Source organism: Rhinatrema bivittatum, chromosome 2 (genome assembly GCF_901001135.1).
Source record: "Rhinatrema bivittatum chromosome 2, aRhiBiv1.1, whole genome shotgun sequence".
Classification (NCBI taxonomy): Eukaryota; Metazoa; Chordata; class Amphibia; order Gymnophiona; family Rhinatrematidae; genus Rhinatrema; species Rhinatrema bivittatum.
The window spans coordinates 56,712,812-56,728,696 of NC_042616.1; the positions used below are offsets into that span (position 1 = coordinate 56,712,812).

A 15,885-nucleotide genomic window follows, 5' to 3' on the forward strand; every position below is an offset into this window, starting at 1 on the left:
TTCGAGCTTAGAGAGAGACAGCTCCACCCTGTGATGCCCGGATGATGTCACCTAGATAGCATGGCTAAATCATCCTGCTATCTATGGAAAACACCGTGAACGGTAAGCAAACTTGCTTTTACCTACTACTGTACACAAGCACATTCAGTTTCAGTGGATATGCATATTACAAAAACTCAATTGAAGATCTTCCACTTTGCCTATATGGACAAAAGTAGGCTTTATAGGATGGGATTTATGGAATCTGATATTTGTACTAAATTTATTTATTTATTTATTTATTGGCTTTTATATACCGATGTTCATGTACTAGTACATATCGCGTCGGTTTACATAGAACCAAAGTTGGAAATTACATCGAACAAGTGGATACAAATAACAAGGCTAACTTCATATGAACTTATAGATAAAGCAAAGAACAAGACTTACAACTATTACAAATAAGTCAACAAACTTAGATTTACATCAGACTTATTAGCATGAGTGCAGCATAACGTACATCTAACAAGGTGAAATCATGAGACTAAATTATAAGATTAAATGGTTACGGCATCAGACATCTAGCGTATTGGAGTATGAAATGCGTGAATCTAGCCCTGAATCAAGGCTCGGAGGAGAGACCTTTAAGTGAAGGCTTTTGTGTATATACCTATATCAGTTTTTATTATTGTAGTAAAAGAGTGTTTTTGGCAGGAGGTTTTTGGGGAAATATGGAGAATGTTTAAAGTGAAAGTGCCTTGTGATGGCACAAGAACATTATTGGGTTTTAAGAATAATGCAAGATAATGTACATAATGTCATGCTTAACTGACTTGGCCATAATGGTAACGAAGAAATGTATATTCATCAAAAGGGATAAAGATAACAGGGCCCAACACAGATAAGTAGCAAAGATTAATGTTCATTATGGTAGAATACAAGACTTTTAAATAAAATTAAATCTTTCAGCTCAAGAAACTAGTATGCCAACAGGAAACTGTTTGAAGGTTTTTTTTAAAAAAATGTATTTCCCTTTGGAAGCCTTTTATTATGAGTCTGTCATCATATTGCAAATTCAAATGGTCTCGAAGATGTTGATGATTTAATGTCTGTTTTCTTAGGAATGTCAGTCTGCAGCAGGCCATATAATTAATATAGTCAATTTGTTTGGCTTTAGGTTAAATGTACACTTAGATCTTATAAGCAGTGGTGCTATGTACGAATGAGTGAGTATAGATGTCTGTATGAGTGTGAGAGGGGAAATAATTAAAAAGCACAGAAGAACACATTACTATAGTTTTACAATGTTTTCAATGTATGTATGCGAGGTTAGTGAATTAGGTTTATTAAGACAGTCTTGCTTGTGATTTCCATACTTATGTGTTCTGTGTGTATATTTTGTTGACTGTTTTTTTTATGACATCTGAGAAGAACATTACATTGCGTACGATCTCCTTTCCTTTTGCTGTTTTGTCATACATCCTTCTGTACTCAAAATGAGGAATGCAACACACCTGTGAATAAAAAAACTCACTCCAACAGAGCTCCTTGTAGTGCTGCCCCCTAGCACTGTAAAAGCAGTCTTCGGTTCCTCCAATGCAGGGTTACCATTGTGTATATAGAACCACTATCAGCCCCGGTGGACGTATTAAAAGAAAATATCTATTCTTTAAAAAATTAGCTCTTTTTTTTTTTTCTTACTATTCAGTTTTATTTCCATTATATATTTAATGGCTTATTTCTTATATTCTTGAAGGGGGAATTGACTTTGATTTGTGACGTCAAGACGGATGGCAGCTTCCTTGTGCATCATTTTCTCTCTCTCTATCTTAGAGGTATGTGACCTATTCTTGAAACACAAGGAGCTACAAAACCCAAAGGGAGCAGAAAGTTATCTGCCCTCCCTGAAGTCAGCGATTAGGATCTTTCCCACTTGTGAACATTTACTTTAGGACTTTCTTATCTGGTCTTGCTCTATCAAACAAAAGTGACTCTGCAGTTTCCTTTTTTTGTCTTTTTGTTTTTGTCATGTTTTCTCTCTTACAGGTTGATGCAATATCGTGCGCTGTGGCCAGTGCACGGCTTAATATGCAACTGGATGTGCATTTTGGACATGCATCCATAACCCCCAATGCAATACAGGGATTAGCGTGTCCAAAATGCATGTCCAATTGAGCGCGTAGCTAATAGCACTTATCACATGTAAAGTACACGTAGATGAGGCTAATCCCCTTGATGCAAAATCTTTCCTGTGTGGCCAATGCGCCCATTGCAATGCAGCAAATTTTGTACCAGTACTGGGCTAGTATAAAGGGTATGCCATGCTGAAGGGTTCACTGGAAAAAGAAAAACTCCTGCTTTCCTAGCGTGTAGACAGATGGACTGAAGACCAGTGGGTTTATGCTCTCCTGCCAGCAGATGGAGATGGAGCAAGCTGATGTCACAGTATATACCGTATTTTTCGCTCCATAAGACGCACCTGACCATAAGACGCACCTAGGATTCAGAGGGGGAAAATTTAAAAAAAAAAAAATTGTGCTAAACCGGCTCTGCGTCTGGGCGTCTTATGGAGCAAATTAGGGGAGTGCATTGTTTTTTTTTTTCTCCCCATTTTGTTTTCGGGTCTGGGGAGGGCCATTTCGGTCCACTCCCCAGATCAGAAAATTTTTCTTTCTGTGGGAACCCCCAAAACCACCCCCCCCCCCCCCATCCCAACCCTTTAAATTAACAACCTCCACCCCCCTGACCCCCCCAAGACCTGCCGAATTAATTTCCTGCAACCCCCCACCCTCCTGACCCCCCCAAGACCTGCCGAATTAATTTCCTGCAACCCCCCACCCTCCTGACCCCCCCAAGACCTGCCAAACGTCCCTGGTGGTCCAGCGGGGGTCCAGGAGCGGTCCGGGAACGATCTCCTGGGCGTGAGCCGTCGGCTGCCAGTAAACAAAATGGCGCCGACGGCCCTATGCCCTCACTATGTCACTGAGACCGACCGCTGCTATTGGTCGGTCTCAGTGACATAGTGAGGGCATAGGGCCGTCGGCGCCATTTTGTTTACTGGCAGCCGACGGCCCTATGCCCTCACTATGTCACTGAGACCGACCAATAGCAGCGATCGGTCTCAGTGACATAGTGAGGGCATAGGGCCGTCAGCTGCCAGTAAACAAAATGGCGCCGACGGCCCTATGCCCTCACTATGTCACTGAGACCGACCAATAGCAGCGGTCGGTCTCAGTGACATAGTGAGGGCATAGGGCCGTCGGCGCCATTTTATTTACTGGCAGCCGACGGCCCACGCCCAGGAGATCATTCCCGGACCCCCGCTGGACCACCAGGGACATTTGGCAGGTCTTGGGGGGGTCAGGAGGGTGGGGGGTTGCAGGAAATTAATTTGTCAGGTCTTGGGGGGGGGGGGTTGTAGGAAATTAAGTCGGCAGGTCTTGGGGGAGTCGGGGGGGGGGGGGGGGTGTTTGTTAGATTTTTGTTTGGTTTTTTTTTTATATTCGCTCCATAAGACGCACATACATTTTCCCCCCACCTTTGGGGGAAAAAAAGTGCGTCTTATGGAGCGAAAAATACGGTATATCCCTGCAGTGACCCCAGCTTGACAGTATTCGTCATCTCCAGCAAATGGTGGACGTGCATGTCCCTATGGAGATTGCTTTGAGCTTTTTGAAAGGAGAAATTTGAAATTCTAAATTCAGGAATAGAAATCCCGCTCTCCTGTGGTGATACCTAAAGGTTTCTCCCCAAGTTGAGAATTCCTGAGGTAATTTCCGTGTTCCCTCAGATGTGTGCCTTGGTCAGGTAACTGGGTTTCCCCGCATGGACTTAGCTGCTAGTTCAGCTGAAAAGCAGCAGGTGCAGGAGGCTGAGCACGGTAGTGACGGAAGGTGCCCTCTTCCCCCTGCAGCCGGAGACTGTCTCTGTACTCAGCCAGTAAGTGCTGAGCTTAGGTAAGGTTTAAAAAAAAAAAAAAAAAAAGGAGAGAGTTTTACCTGAATCAGAGACAGAGGGGTTTCAGGACTTGACTTCCTCCGGGCTCTGTTCTCGGCGTGCTGTGCCGTGCTGTTGTTTCTTCCCGCTGTGTTGTGGTTGGGGAACTGGGCAGCCTGGCGGGTTGAGCAGACCCTGGTGGGCTAGGCCCTGCACTTAGGCTTTTTTCTTGCATGCCATGTGGTAGGCCGTGGTGGCCGTTTTCACATGCTTTGTGCATGTTCTGCTGCCTTCTACAGGTCGTCGGTGTGCACAATGTGTCGGCTCTGTGCACATGTTGTGTGCTCGGTATTTGGGGGCACTTTTTATGCACACAAAATTTTTCACTACTCCCGCGCTTAACTTGGCATGGCATGTGCCTTGCCAAAGGAAATTCCTCCAGGGCTGGAACCATATTAGGAGCTACCACCCAGGAAAAAGATCTAGGCATCATAGTGGATAATACTTTAAAATCGTCAGCTCAGTGTGCTGCGGCAGTCAAAAAAGCAAATAGAATGTTAGGAATTATTAGGAAGGGAATGGTTAATAGAACGGAAAATGTCATAATGCCTCTATATCGCTCCTTGGTGAGACCACACCTTGAATACTGTGTACAATTCTGGTCGCCGCATCTCAAAAAAGATATAGTTGCGATGGAGAAGGTACAGAGAAGGGCAACCAAAATGATAAAGGGGATGGAACAGCTACCCTATGAGGAAAGGCTGAAGAGATTAGGGCTGTTCAGCTTGGAGAAGAGACGGCTGAGGGGGGATATGATAGAGGTCTTTAAAATCATGAGAGGTCTTGAACGAGTAGATGTGACTCGGTTATTTTCACTTTCGAATAATAGAAGGACTAGGGGGCATTCCATGAAGTTAGAAAGTAGCACATTTAAGACTAATCGGAGAAAATTCTTTTTCACTCAACGCACAATAAACTCTGGAATTTGTTACCAGAGGATGTGGTTAGTGCAGTTAGTGTAGCTGGGTTCAAAAAAGGTTTGGATAAGTTCTTGGAGGAGAAGTCCATTAATGGCTATTAATCAATTTTACTTAGGGAATAGCCACTGCTATTAATTGCATCAGTAGCATGGGATCTTCTTAGTGTTTGGGTAATTGCCAGGTTCTTGTGGCCTGGTTTTGGCCTCTGTTGGAAACAGGATGCTGGGCTTGATGGACCCTTGGTCTGACCCAGCATGGCAATTTCTTATGTTCTTATGTCTGATGAAGTCGCTGGGAGAGACAAAGGGCAATAGGCTGCCAGAGGATCGAAAGTGGCCGGAAATCTTTCTTCTCGGCCTCGCTTTCGGGAGTCCAGACGGTTTCGTCAGACGAGGCAGGTCCACTCCTCATCTCTGGTAATCGGGGGCAGGCTGGCCCGGTTCTACGGGGAGTGGACCAAGATCACTTCCGACCGGTGCGTGTTGAGCATGGTGAGAAATGGCTACGTCTTACAATTTTCTTGCCCACTGTGGTCGGTCTTTCTGGAGTCGCATTGTCTTTCCCGAAGCAAGCGGGCAGTGGTCCAGGAAATGCTTCAACGGTTGTTAAGTCTGGAGGCGGTTATACCAGTGCCAGTGTCCGAACAGGGAAAAGACAATATTCCATCTATTTCATGGTGCCCAAGAAGGAAGGCACATTCCGACCTATCCTAGACTTGAAGAAAGTCAACCAGAGTTTGAAGGTACCACATTTTCAGATTGAGACGTTGTGCACCATAATTGCGGTGGTACGGAGAGGAGAGTTTTTGGCGTCTCTGGATCTCACCAAGGCTTAACTGCATAACCCCATCCATCAGGAGCACCAAAAGTTTCTCAGATTCATGATTCTGGGACAGCACTATCAGTTTCAAGCACTGCATTTTGGGCTGGCCACCGCCCCGCAGACCTTTACAAAGGTGATGGTGGTAGTGGCGGTAGCGCTGCGACAGGTGGGATTGCTGGTGCACCCGTAGTTGGACGATTGGCTGATACAGGTGAAGTCACTAGAGGAATGTGTGCGGTCCATGGACCAAATTCGGTCGCTCCTGGAATCTCTGGGCTGGGTTATCAATGTGCAGAAGAGCCGTCTGGTCCCCTCCCGTTCCCTCGAATACATGGGAGCCCATTTCTATACCCAGCGGAGCAGAGTGTTTCTTACAGACGACAGGGTGAACAAAAATCAGGGGCAGATAGCATGTCTGCTTTGTCTACAGGTGCCGAAGGTCTGGGATTACTTACAGGTCCTGGGCTCGATGGTGTCCACATTGGAACTGGTGCCCTGGGCGTGTGCCTATTTGAGGCCTCAGCAGAGAGCCTTGTTGTCCCATTGGAATCCTCTGTCGCAACAATATTTCCTGCCCCTGGCTCTGATGGAGTCGGCCAGGGCCAGTCTGGCCTGGTGGATGACGTGGAACAGTCTGGAGAAGGGGATGCCTCTCGAGATCCCGTAGTGGGTGGTGGTCACCACGGATGCAAGTCTTTGGGGCTGGGGGAGAGTTTGTCTGGGCAAGTCTGCTCAGAGCCTTTGGTCGACGTCTGAACAGACATGGTCCATCAATCACCTAGAGACGAGAGCAGTATGCTGAGCTCTGGAGCAGTTTCTACCCTTGTCCGCAATGGGATGGTGCGAGTTTTCTCGGACAATTCGACCACGGTGGCTTACATCAACCGCCAGGGGGAAACCAAGAGTCCCACAGTAGTGCAGGAGGCTCAGCTGCTGTTTGAGTGGGCAGAGCTCCATCTCAAAGGAATCGCCGCCTCCCATGTCGCAGGAGTCGACAACTTCCAGGCGGATTACCTCAGCCGGCAGCAGTTGGATCCAGGGGAGTGGGAATTCTCTCAGAGGGCCTGGGAGCTTCTCTGCGAATGGTGGGGAACCATGGCAATGAGTCTTAACAACAAGACGCAAAGGTTCTTCAGCCGCCGGAGGGAGTCTGGAGCGGTGGGGCTCGATGCTCTCGTATGTCCGTGGCTGACCGGAGTCCTCCTGTATGTCTTTCCTCCATGGTTGCTGATAGCAAAGGTACTCAGGCGTATAGAGGGCCACGCGGGGCCAGTGATTCTGGTGGCTCTGCAATGGCCTTGCCGTCCATGGTTCGCGAATCTGGTGCGGCTGGCAGTGGACGGACCGCTACGACTGACCCATTTACCGTATCTCCTGCGTCAGGTTCCTAATTTTTCTGATCGGGAGGATCGCTTTTGTCTCGCGGCCTGGCTTTGGAGAGGAAGCGATTGCACGTGAGGGGGTATTTGGAACCAGTAATTACCACGCTGCTCCAAGCGAGACGCCCTGCTACCTCTTTAGCCTATTCTAGGGTATGGAAGGTGTTTGAGACCTGGTGTGGACAACAGGGATTGGACCCTCTTCAGGTGTCTGTGTCCCATATTTTGTCTTTTTTGCAGGTGGGTTTATCCAAAGGATTAGCCCATAGTTCCCTTTGGGTCCAGGTTTCCACTTTGGGTTGTCTCAGAGGGAGAGTCCAGGGGAAGGCCTTGGCATTCCATCCGGATGTGGCGCGTTTTCTACAAGAAGGCACACATCTCTGACCACCTCTGCATCGCATTTGTCCAGAATGGAATCTTAATCTCGTGCTATGGGTCCTTTGCGAGGAGCCGTTCGAGCCTCTGAATCAGATATCTTTGAAGATCCTGACTCTGAAGATGGTCTTTTTGGTAGCTATCTGTTCGGCTAGAAGGATTTCGGAATTGCAGGCGCTTTTGTGCCATGATCCGTTTCTCTGGATATTGTCTGATATGGTGTCCTTGCGTACAGTACCTTCGTTTCTTCCTAAGGTGGTGTCGGTTTTTCATGTAAACCAATCAGTGGAATTGCCTGGGTTTCCAGATTGGGCTCGGGGTCCCTCGATGGGACGAGAATGTCACCTTTTGGATGTGAGACGGGTGGTATTACATTACTTGAAAGTCACTAACGCTTTTCGCCGTTCTGATCATTTGTTCGTCCTGTTCAGGGGAGCAAAAAAGGGCGAAAAGGCGTCTAAGGCTTCTTTGCCTCGTTGGTTGAAAGAGACTATCTCTGCAGCTTATGTATCAATAGGAAGAGCGGTTCCAGTGGGTTTTAGAGCATATTCGACTCTAGCTCAGGCGCCATCCTGGGCTGAGTGTCAGCTGGTGTCTCCCCAAGAGATCTGTAGAGCCGCGGTGTGGTCTTCATTGCACACTTTTTTCCTCAGAGGTCGAGATTCTGGGGGAATCACCGTTTTCGTTCTTCACGCTCCTCGTCTCGTCCAGGTCCCAGCCGTCAACATTCCTGGAATCAGTCCTTTCATGGCCAATGCCCCGCCAGAGAGGGGGGAGCCCCTCAGTCTCATGGTGGTATCAAGTTCACTCAGTGAAGCAAGGCTGGTTCACTCCTACATTCCAAGAATAGGGGGAAGGCTATCCCTTTTTCTAGAGGAGTGGACCAATTTGACATCAGATCAATGGGTCCTAAATATAATAGAGCATGGCCACGCTTTAGATTTTGCTCAGCCAATACACCATCGATACATGGTTTCCCCATGCTCTTACCACCAAAAGCATCGTGCGGTGCTGGACACTTTACAGCGCTTTCAGGACCTGGGCGCCATAGTTCCCGTTCCCGCAGGAGAACTCTGGCGCGGACGTTACTCCATCTACTTCGTAGTGCCCAAAAAGGAGGGCACTTTCTGTCCCATCCTCAACTTAAAGAAGGTCAATCGAGCTCTAAAGGTGCCTCAATTTCGCATGGAAACTCTTCGCTCGGTGATAGCGTCCATACACAAAGGAGAATTCCTGGCATCTCTGGACCTGACAGAGGCTTATTTACGCATACTCATCCGCCTGGATCATCAGAAGTATCTGCGATTCACAATTCTCAGACATCATTTTCAGTTTTGCGCACTGTCTGCAGTGCGCAAAAGTTGGAAGACACTGCCACAACCACCATCACCTTGGTGAACCCAGGGTGTTCACCAAGGTGATGGTGGTTGTGGCAGTGGCCCTCCAGAAGGAGGGTATCCTGGTGCATCCCTACCTGGTCGATTTGGACCTTTGCAAAGAGGCGATTCAGAGGGTACTACAGATATTGAGCTCGTTAGGTTGGGTGGTCAATCCCGATAAGAGTCACCTGGTTCTCTCCCAGTCCTTGGAGTTTCTAGGGGCTCGATTCGACACTATCTTGGGGAAGGTTTTTGTAACCGAGGACAGACTGGCCAAGCTTCTCACTCAGGTGGAGTTCTTACGGTCCATGCTTTGTCCCAGGGCCTGGGATTATTTGCAGGTCCTGGGCTCAATGGCTTCCACTCTAGAACTGGTACCTTGGGCCTTTGTGCATATGCGTCCTCTTCAGTCAGCTTTGCTTTCCCGATGGAATCCACTCTCCTAACAGTTTCATCTTCGTTTACCGCTGACAAGATTCTGCGCGTTCCAGTCTTCTTTGGTGGCTTTGTCCGGACAATTTGCGTCGGGGTGTGGATTTGGAAATTCCCTCCTGGATAGTGGTGACTACCGATACCAGTCTCTCCGGGTGGGGAGCAGTTTGTTGAGGAACGCCGGTGCAAGGCCAATGGAGCAGAATCCTCTAGGTTGATCAATCTGTTGGAAATCAGGGTGGTTCGGTTGGCGCTACAAGCCCTCCTTCCTTTAGTGGAGGGACAATCAGTGAGAGTACTCTCTGACAATGTGATGGCAGTGGCTTACATCAATCATCAGGGCAGTACCAGGAGTTGTCCAGTGGCGTCGGAAGCTCAGCTGTTAATCAACTGGGCGGAGCAACACCCTCTACAAGATTGCGGCTTCTCACATATGTGCAAGCCGATTTTTCTCAGCTGCCACCAATTAGACCCGGGAGAGTGGGAACTCTTTGAGGCTTTTCGTCTTCTGTGCAAATGCTGGAACAGGCCTTCCATGGCTCTCATGGCGACATACCGCAATGCCAAGGCTCCTCGATTCTTCAGTCAGCGCCGGGAGCCAGGAGCAGAAGAAGTGGATGCTCTGGTCCTTCCCTGGCCCCAGAAAGTTCTGTTGTACATTTTTCCACCGTGGCTGTTGGTCGGCAAAGTTCTGCGCTGCATCGAAGTTTGTCCAGGTAAGGTGATCCTTGTGGCTCCGGAGTAGCCCAGGTATCCGTGGTTTGCGGATCTTCTCAATCTGACGGTAGACGGTCCGCTGAGATTTCGACCATCTCTGACTCTCCTGCATCAGGGACCTGTTTGTTTCGGAGAGGTAGATCACTTTTGTCTAGCGGCATGGCTTTTGAAAGGCAGAGATTGAGGAGTAAGGGTTACTCTGATGCGGTTATTGCCACGCTCTTGAATTCCTGTAAAACTTCTACCTCTATGGCGTACGTTAGAGTTTGGGGAGTGTTTGAATCCTGGTGTCTAGAACATGAAGTGCAGCCGTCCAGGGCTTCAATTTCTGATATTCTGAATTTTCTACAGGCAGGGTTAAAGAAAGGGTTAGCTTTTAATTCCCTGAGAGTTCAGGAGGTGGCCCTTGTTAAGCGCCATGCCATTTTTTATGATGCTTATATATCCAGGGATACAAGAACACTTAGATTTTTGGTGAAAGCATAATTTTTTATTGTTCAGTATAAATATTCTTGGGAGATGCTGATGCCATGCCTCTGACAAACAGACTACCAGGATCTCATCGTATACAGGAAGTGATCCTTCTTTTGTAGATAACATACAATATTGTAAAAGATTCTAGAGTTTACTAATGACACTGTGTACTGTATCCAAATAAAGGCCCCAATTTCACTTATGTAACTCTGTACTGTTTTTCTATAATACGTTTTTTGTGAGGTGCCCTAAGTAAGAACTGAAATAAATAACTGCAGGTCTTCAGTGTATAAAGAAAGGAAGGATCCTGCCCAGTGGGTATGCAGCAGCATAATAAACATCTCCTGCCCAGTATCTTAGTTTCCCTCTGCTTGATTGCTTGTGTTTCCTCCTTGAGAAACTGAATTAAAATCTGCAACCTGATCGCTAGCATTGCAGAAATGAAAAACACTGTAAGCAAAAACTATCTACCATCACTATATGATAATATGTGGAGTCTTGTTACAAATAGTCTTGGAGCAGGGAGTTTCTCTCGTCTCAAAGGGTGCTGAGTTCAGTTTGTAGCTTTTGTCTTTTATTTGCTACGGGTTGGAGGTGGGTAAGGCAAGGGGAGCAGTTTGCCTGCTATTAACAAAGAAATACTTATGAGGGTTTTCTTTTCTCTCTTTCAGCTGGTTGTAAAGTATGTTTTGTGGCCCTTGTCCAGTCCTTCAGTCACTACAACATCATAGCAAAAAAGCTGGTAAGATCTTTGCATCTGAGTCTTTGCAATTGAACACTAAACTGCTTCTTCCTTTCCCTTGTCTTCTTTTTTAGGCAGCAGGACTCTGGCAGCCAGTGAGCAGTGTGTTTGTGATATGAGCTCTCAGTATACAGCCAAGGGCGCCACTTCTATAGCTATTTGTCAGAGGAAAAACTGCTTTTTATTTATCTTTTCAAGTAGAAGGTTTAATTCTGCTTTGGCAATGGTTATAACATTACGTCCGCAGTGCAGTGGGAACCGGGGCATTAAATCCCCTGCCTTCTATGTTTCACGGGTTCTCAGTTTCAGTCAAAGGGCCAAAAAGTAACTCTCCGCAGCTCATATCTCAGACCCTGTGTTTGGATCTCAGCCAAAAGTCTGAGAAGCGATCAAAGAAAATCTGCTGATGCAACTGGCCCTGACTTGAAATGTCAAGCTTTAGATAAAGTCTTTAAAATCCAAATTCCCTTGTACAGAAATTTAAGATCTCTTAAAGGCTAAGTGAAGTATTCATCTCAGCTTTCAAGGTTGAGAGCCTCGGAAGACTTTGGCTGCTGTTTACAGAGCAGTGTGTCAGAAAAATAATCTGGGTGGAAAGAGGGGCAAGGACAGAGTTGCTGTAATGAAAAATTCTGATAAGGAGATGGAAAGTGCGGCCAACCTTCAAGAAATGCACATAAACAAAATCTTGCTGCCCTGCATTCCCATTTGCCCCAGTCCTCTTCCTTCCGCCTCCCCCCAGCTCGTTTCTTTCACCCATTCTGTTCCACTGCTCCTTCCTGCTGTTCCACTGCTCCTTCCTGCTAGGGGAAACTGAGCATCCCCAGCGCCTCCCCGGCATCAGGCACGCAGGAGAAGTGTCTGTGCACGGGTTAGGAAAACGGAGGCTCAATTTTACGAGCGACTGTTTTCCTAAGCTCTGCACAGCCATGGATTAGGAAAATGGATTCTCGTTGATTGAGCGTCCATTTTCCCAACCTGACTGCCGGCAAGACATTTTTAATTTTTTTTTTTTTTTTTTAACCTTACTCCTTTTATCGGTTCCTCCGACTTAATATTGCCACGAAATTAAGATGGAAGAACTAAAGAAAAGCAGTATTTACTACTTTTCTGCTAATTTTAGGGGCTCCTCAAGACTTAAAAATGTGCGTCCAAGCACTTGTTAAGCTGTGCGCTAGGCTCAGCACATGAGATTGCATCAGCCTGATTGTGTCTTTGGCAGCCTCAGCTTGTTCTCTTATGAGAGTGTGGGGCTGCCATAGGGACTGAGTGTAGAAGCTTACATTCCTGTGTGCAATACAAGGATCCTGCCAGCTGTAACCAGTGGGTCCTGACATACACGTCGCATCTCAAGAATACCACTTGCATTTTGTGAGCTTCTGGGTGGTATTGACGATTGGTGCAGCCGATATCACAGAAACTAGGTGCGGTTAAGCATGGCTAATACTTGAATGAGAGACCTCCAAGGAACATGAGAGCACTCTGCTGGAGACACTTTTCTCTGAGTTAGTGTTGTATGCTGCCATGCACAGTCTTCCAGATGAGACTTGAAATTAATGCCTTGCCTGTTCTGTGGTTATTAAAAATCCCAAGGTATATTTTGCAAGAGTAGGAGCCTGGTTCACAAAGGCTTTCCCCCCCCCCCCCCCCCATTCTGTAATTGTGAAAACCTGTGATGACTTGGTCCCTAGGAGTTTATCCCATTGTTGGCTAAATTCCAGCACAGGCTGTACAGTCTGGTACCTGCTGAAATTCCTCCCCCCTCAGAAGGGGCCAAATTATACTCCACCTTTTTGAAAACTTTGTATTTGTTAAGTTGGCGGCACAGAGTGAATGGACTTTCATTCATTTGTGCAGGTTTCTGATAGAGAGAGGCATGTCGAGTAAGAAAAGGGAGTGATTATTCCCTTGTACAGGTCCTTGGTGAGGCCTCACCTGGAGTACTGTGTTCAGTTCTGGAGACCGTATCTTCAAAAAGACAGAGACAAGATTGAAGCAGTACAGAGAAGGGCGACCAGAAAGGTGGAGGGTCTTCATCAGATGACATACGAGGAGAGATTGAAGAATCTAAATATGTACACCCTGGAGGAAAGGAGGAGCAGGGGTGATATGATTCAGACTTTCAGATACTTGAAAAACTTTAACGATCCAAAGACAACGACAAACCTTTTCCTTCAGAAAAAAATCAGCAGAACCAGAGGTCCCGAGCTGAGGCTCCAGGGAGGAAGACTAAGAACCAATATCAGGAAGTATTTCTTCACGGAGAGAGTGGTGGATGCCTGGAATGCCCTTCCAGAGGAAGTGGTGAAGTCCAAAACTGTGAAGCACTTCAAAGGGGCGTGGGATAAACACTGTGGATCCATCAGGTCTAGAGGACGCGTATAAAGAGCAGGCAGCAAAACACTGCACGGAGCGGCAGTAGCCACAGAGGCATTCACGGAGCGGGATGCCAGTGGCCAGTGGTTGGTGTTCCACCTTCACGGAGCGGAAGGATGGAGGGCTGCCATCTCCAAATTAAAAAAACAAAAAAAACAAAAAACAGGGATGGGTTCATGGGCTATAGGTATTACCAATTATTAGGCTTATTCAATTTACCAATTATTAGGCTTTTCAATATTTGATGATAGTTAATGTGACTTTCAAGGCATATCCAGCATAGCTCCCTGCTTCAACAGCAGGGGAGAAGAAAAACTAATACTTCACGCATATCCAGCATTGCTCTCTGCTTCAACGGCAGAGAGCTATGCTGCTGCTTACCCAACTAATCAAACTTAATATTTCACTTGGAAGCAGCTCCATCACTGCTCTCTACATTAATGGTGGGGGTGAAAGTGAAATAGAACCTAAGGTTACTAAGAGCCAAGAGAAACAGATAAGTATGAGAAAAAAGAAGTGTGAAGCTTGCTGGGCAGACTGGATGGACCGATTGGTCTTCTTCTGCCGTCATTTCTATGTTTCTAAGTGCATCCCCTTGGCTCACCTGCTTTTGGGCACAGGGTAGAGGGGATCTGGTTGTGTGAATGCAGGCTTTTCTCTTTAGTGAAGGCCTGTTATTGGTACAGAAACTTGTTGAGACTAAGGTCTGAAAATACCGAAGCAATGTCTTGGAGTCTCCTGGACATGTAGTTCTGCACGGTCTTCCTACACTTCCTACGGTCATATTAAAACAACCTAATTACAATAGGATGACCTTTTGGACACTGCAATGGAAGGTAAAGTGACTTGCCCAAGGTCACAAGGAGCAGCAGTGGGATTTGAACCTTGGTTTCCCTGGTTCATAGCCCACTGCTCTAACCACTAGGCTCCTCTTCAACTCTTATTTAATACCCCACTTTTTCTAGTACATAAAATTCAGCACATTACAATCAAACTTTCTCTTTGCTGTTCTTGGACCAGCCAGATGTAGTCTGAGGCACTACTTGCCTCAGCCCTTATTCCATGGCTGCAGCAGCACTCACAGCCAGTGTGAGGAGCAGGAGCCGAGACTGGAGCTTATATCACCTGCTTGCTAGCATGGTGGTGGGCAGTCTGTAGGATCAACTGCTGAAGTGTTTGGTCCTTCATTTTGAGGATCAGGTGCATAAGTTTTCTGAATATGTAAAGATTTTGGAAGAAAACATTTGTTGTACTTTTTTTTTTTTTTTCCTCCAGGGAGTGAATTTGACTGCTGCAAAAGAACAGGGGCAGCTGATATTTTTGGAAGGACTGAAATCCTCAGTTGATATGCTGCTTGGTGAAAGGCAGAAATCAGAACAGACAAATCCGCTTCAGTTTATAAGGTACCTTTTTGGGCTTATATACTGACATTCATCTCAAGAGGGCTTACAATCTAATGTGTAGGGTAAAGTGACTTGCCCAAGGTCACAAGGAGCAACAGCGGGACTTGAACCTTGGTCTCCTGGTTCATAGTCCACTGCTCTAACCACTAGGCTATTCCTCCTCCCAGGTTACCATGAACCTTCATTTGCAACTACCTTGTTTTCTCTCCTTATTTTATTTTTATACCCCCCCTCCCAACTCAGCCCAAGGATTGCTCTTGGCCAGGGGCTACAAGTCATAGCTTCCTTTGGACTCCATCTGACATGGGCTGTAAGCCTGGCCACTAGATGTCACCATTGGGCAGTGGCTGAGATTCCCTCCCACCAGGATCTGTAAATGTTGCTTCCAGATAGGCTGGGGAACAAACGTCTGGCCCAGGAATTAAACCCAGGTTATCTACATGGCAGTGTAACACTTCCTTCTAAGCTGCCAGGTGAGGTCTTAATGCTAAGATTCTAGTTTTATGTGACATGTTTGGACTCAAGTATGAATAATTGTAGTTGGGTGACAGCAGCCACATTGGTTAGCAATGCTGAGGATGACAACATCGTAATGAATAGGGATTTAGTGCAAAGCATGTGGTTATTTCATTGACATCCACATCTTGAAGATGAAATGTGACGACACAGTGCAGGGTGTTCTTAGTATGTGTTTGTGCATTTGCCCTGGTCTCCCAAGAGAACGGACTATAAAGAAAATAGTAATTTTCTGCATATAGATTTCTCATTATGGATTCACATACCTCTTGTAGCAAACAGGTGGAAACGCCACCAAAATGGCACACTTAGTAAGGAATTGAGTGGGAAAAACTGGTCAACATGATGAAAAACAATTAGATTCTCTGCTTGCTG

The 15,885-nt window shown here is 46.5% G+C and overlaps 1 protein-coding gene across 3 annotated transcripts in view; it reads left to right on the forward strand.

Annotated features, from left to right (window-relative positions):
* ELP6 (elongator acetyltransferase complex subunit 6) overlaps window positions 1-15,885 on the forward strand; it is a 65,468-nt gene that overhangs the window by 18,836 nt on the left and 30,747 nt on the right. For all 3 annotated transcript variants that reach the window (XM_029588195.1, XM_029588194.1, XM_029588192.1), the window contains exons 2-4: window positions 1,736-1,814; window positions 11,145-11,215; window positions 14,867-14,994. In XM_029588195.1, coding sequence (XP_029444055.1) covers window positions 1,736-1,814; window positions 11,145-11,215; window positions 14,867-14,994 — 278 coding nt within the window. The remainder of the gene's footprint in view (window positions 1-1,735; window positions 1,815-11,144; window positions 11,216-14,866; window positions 14,995-15,885) is intronic.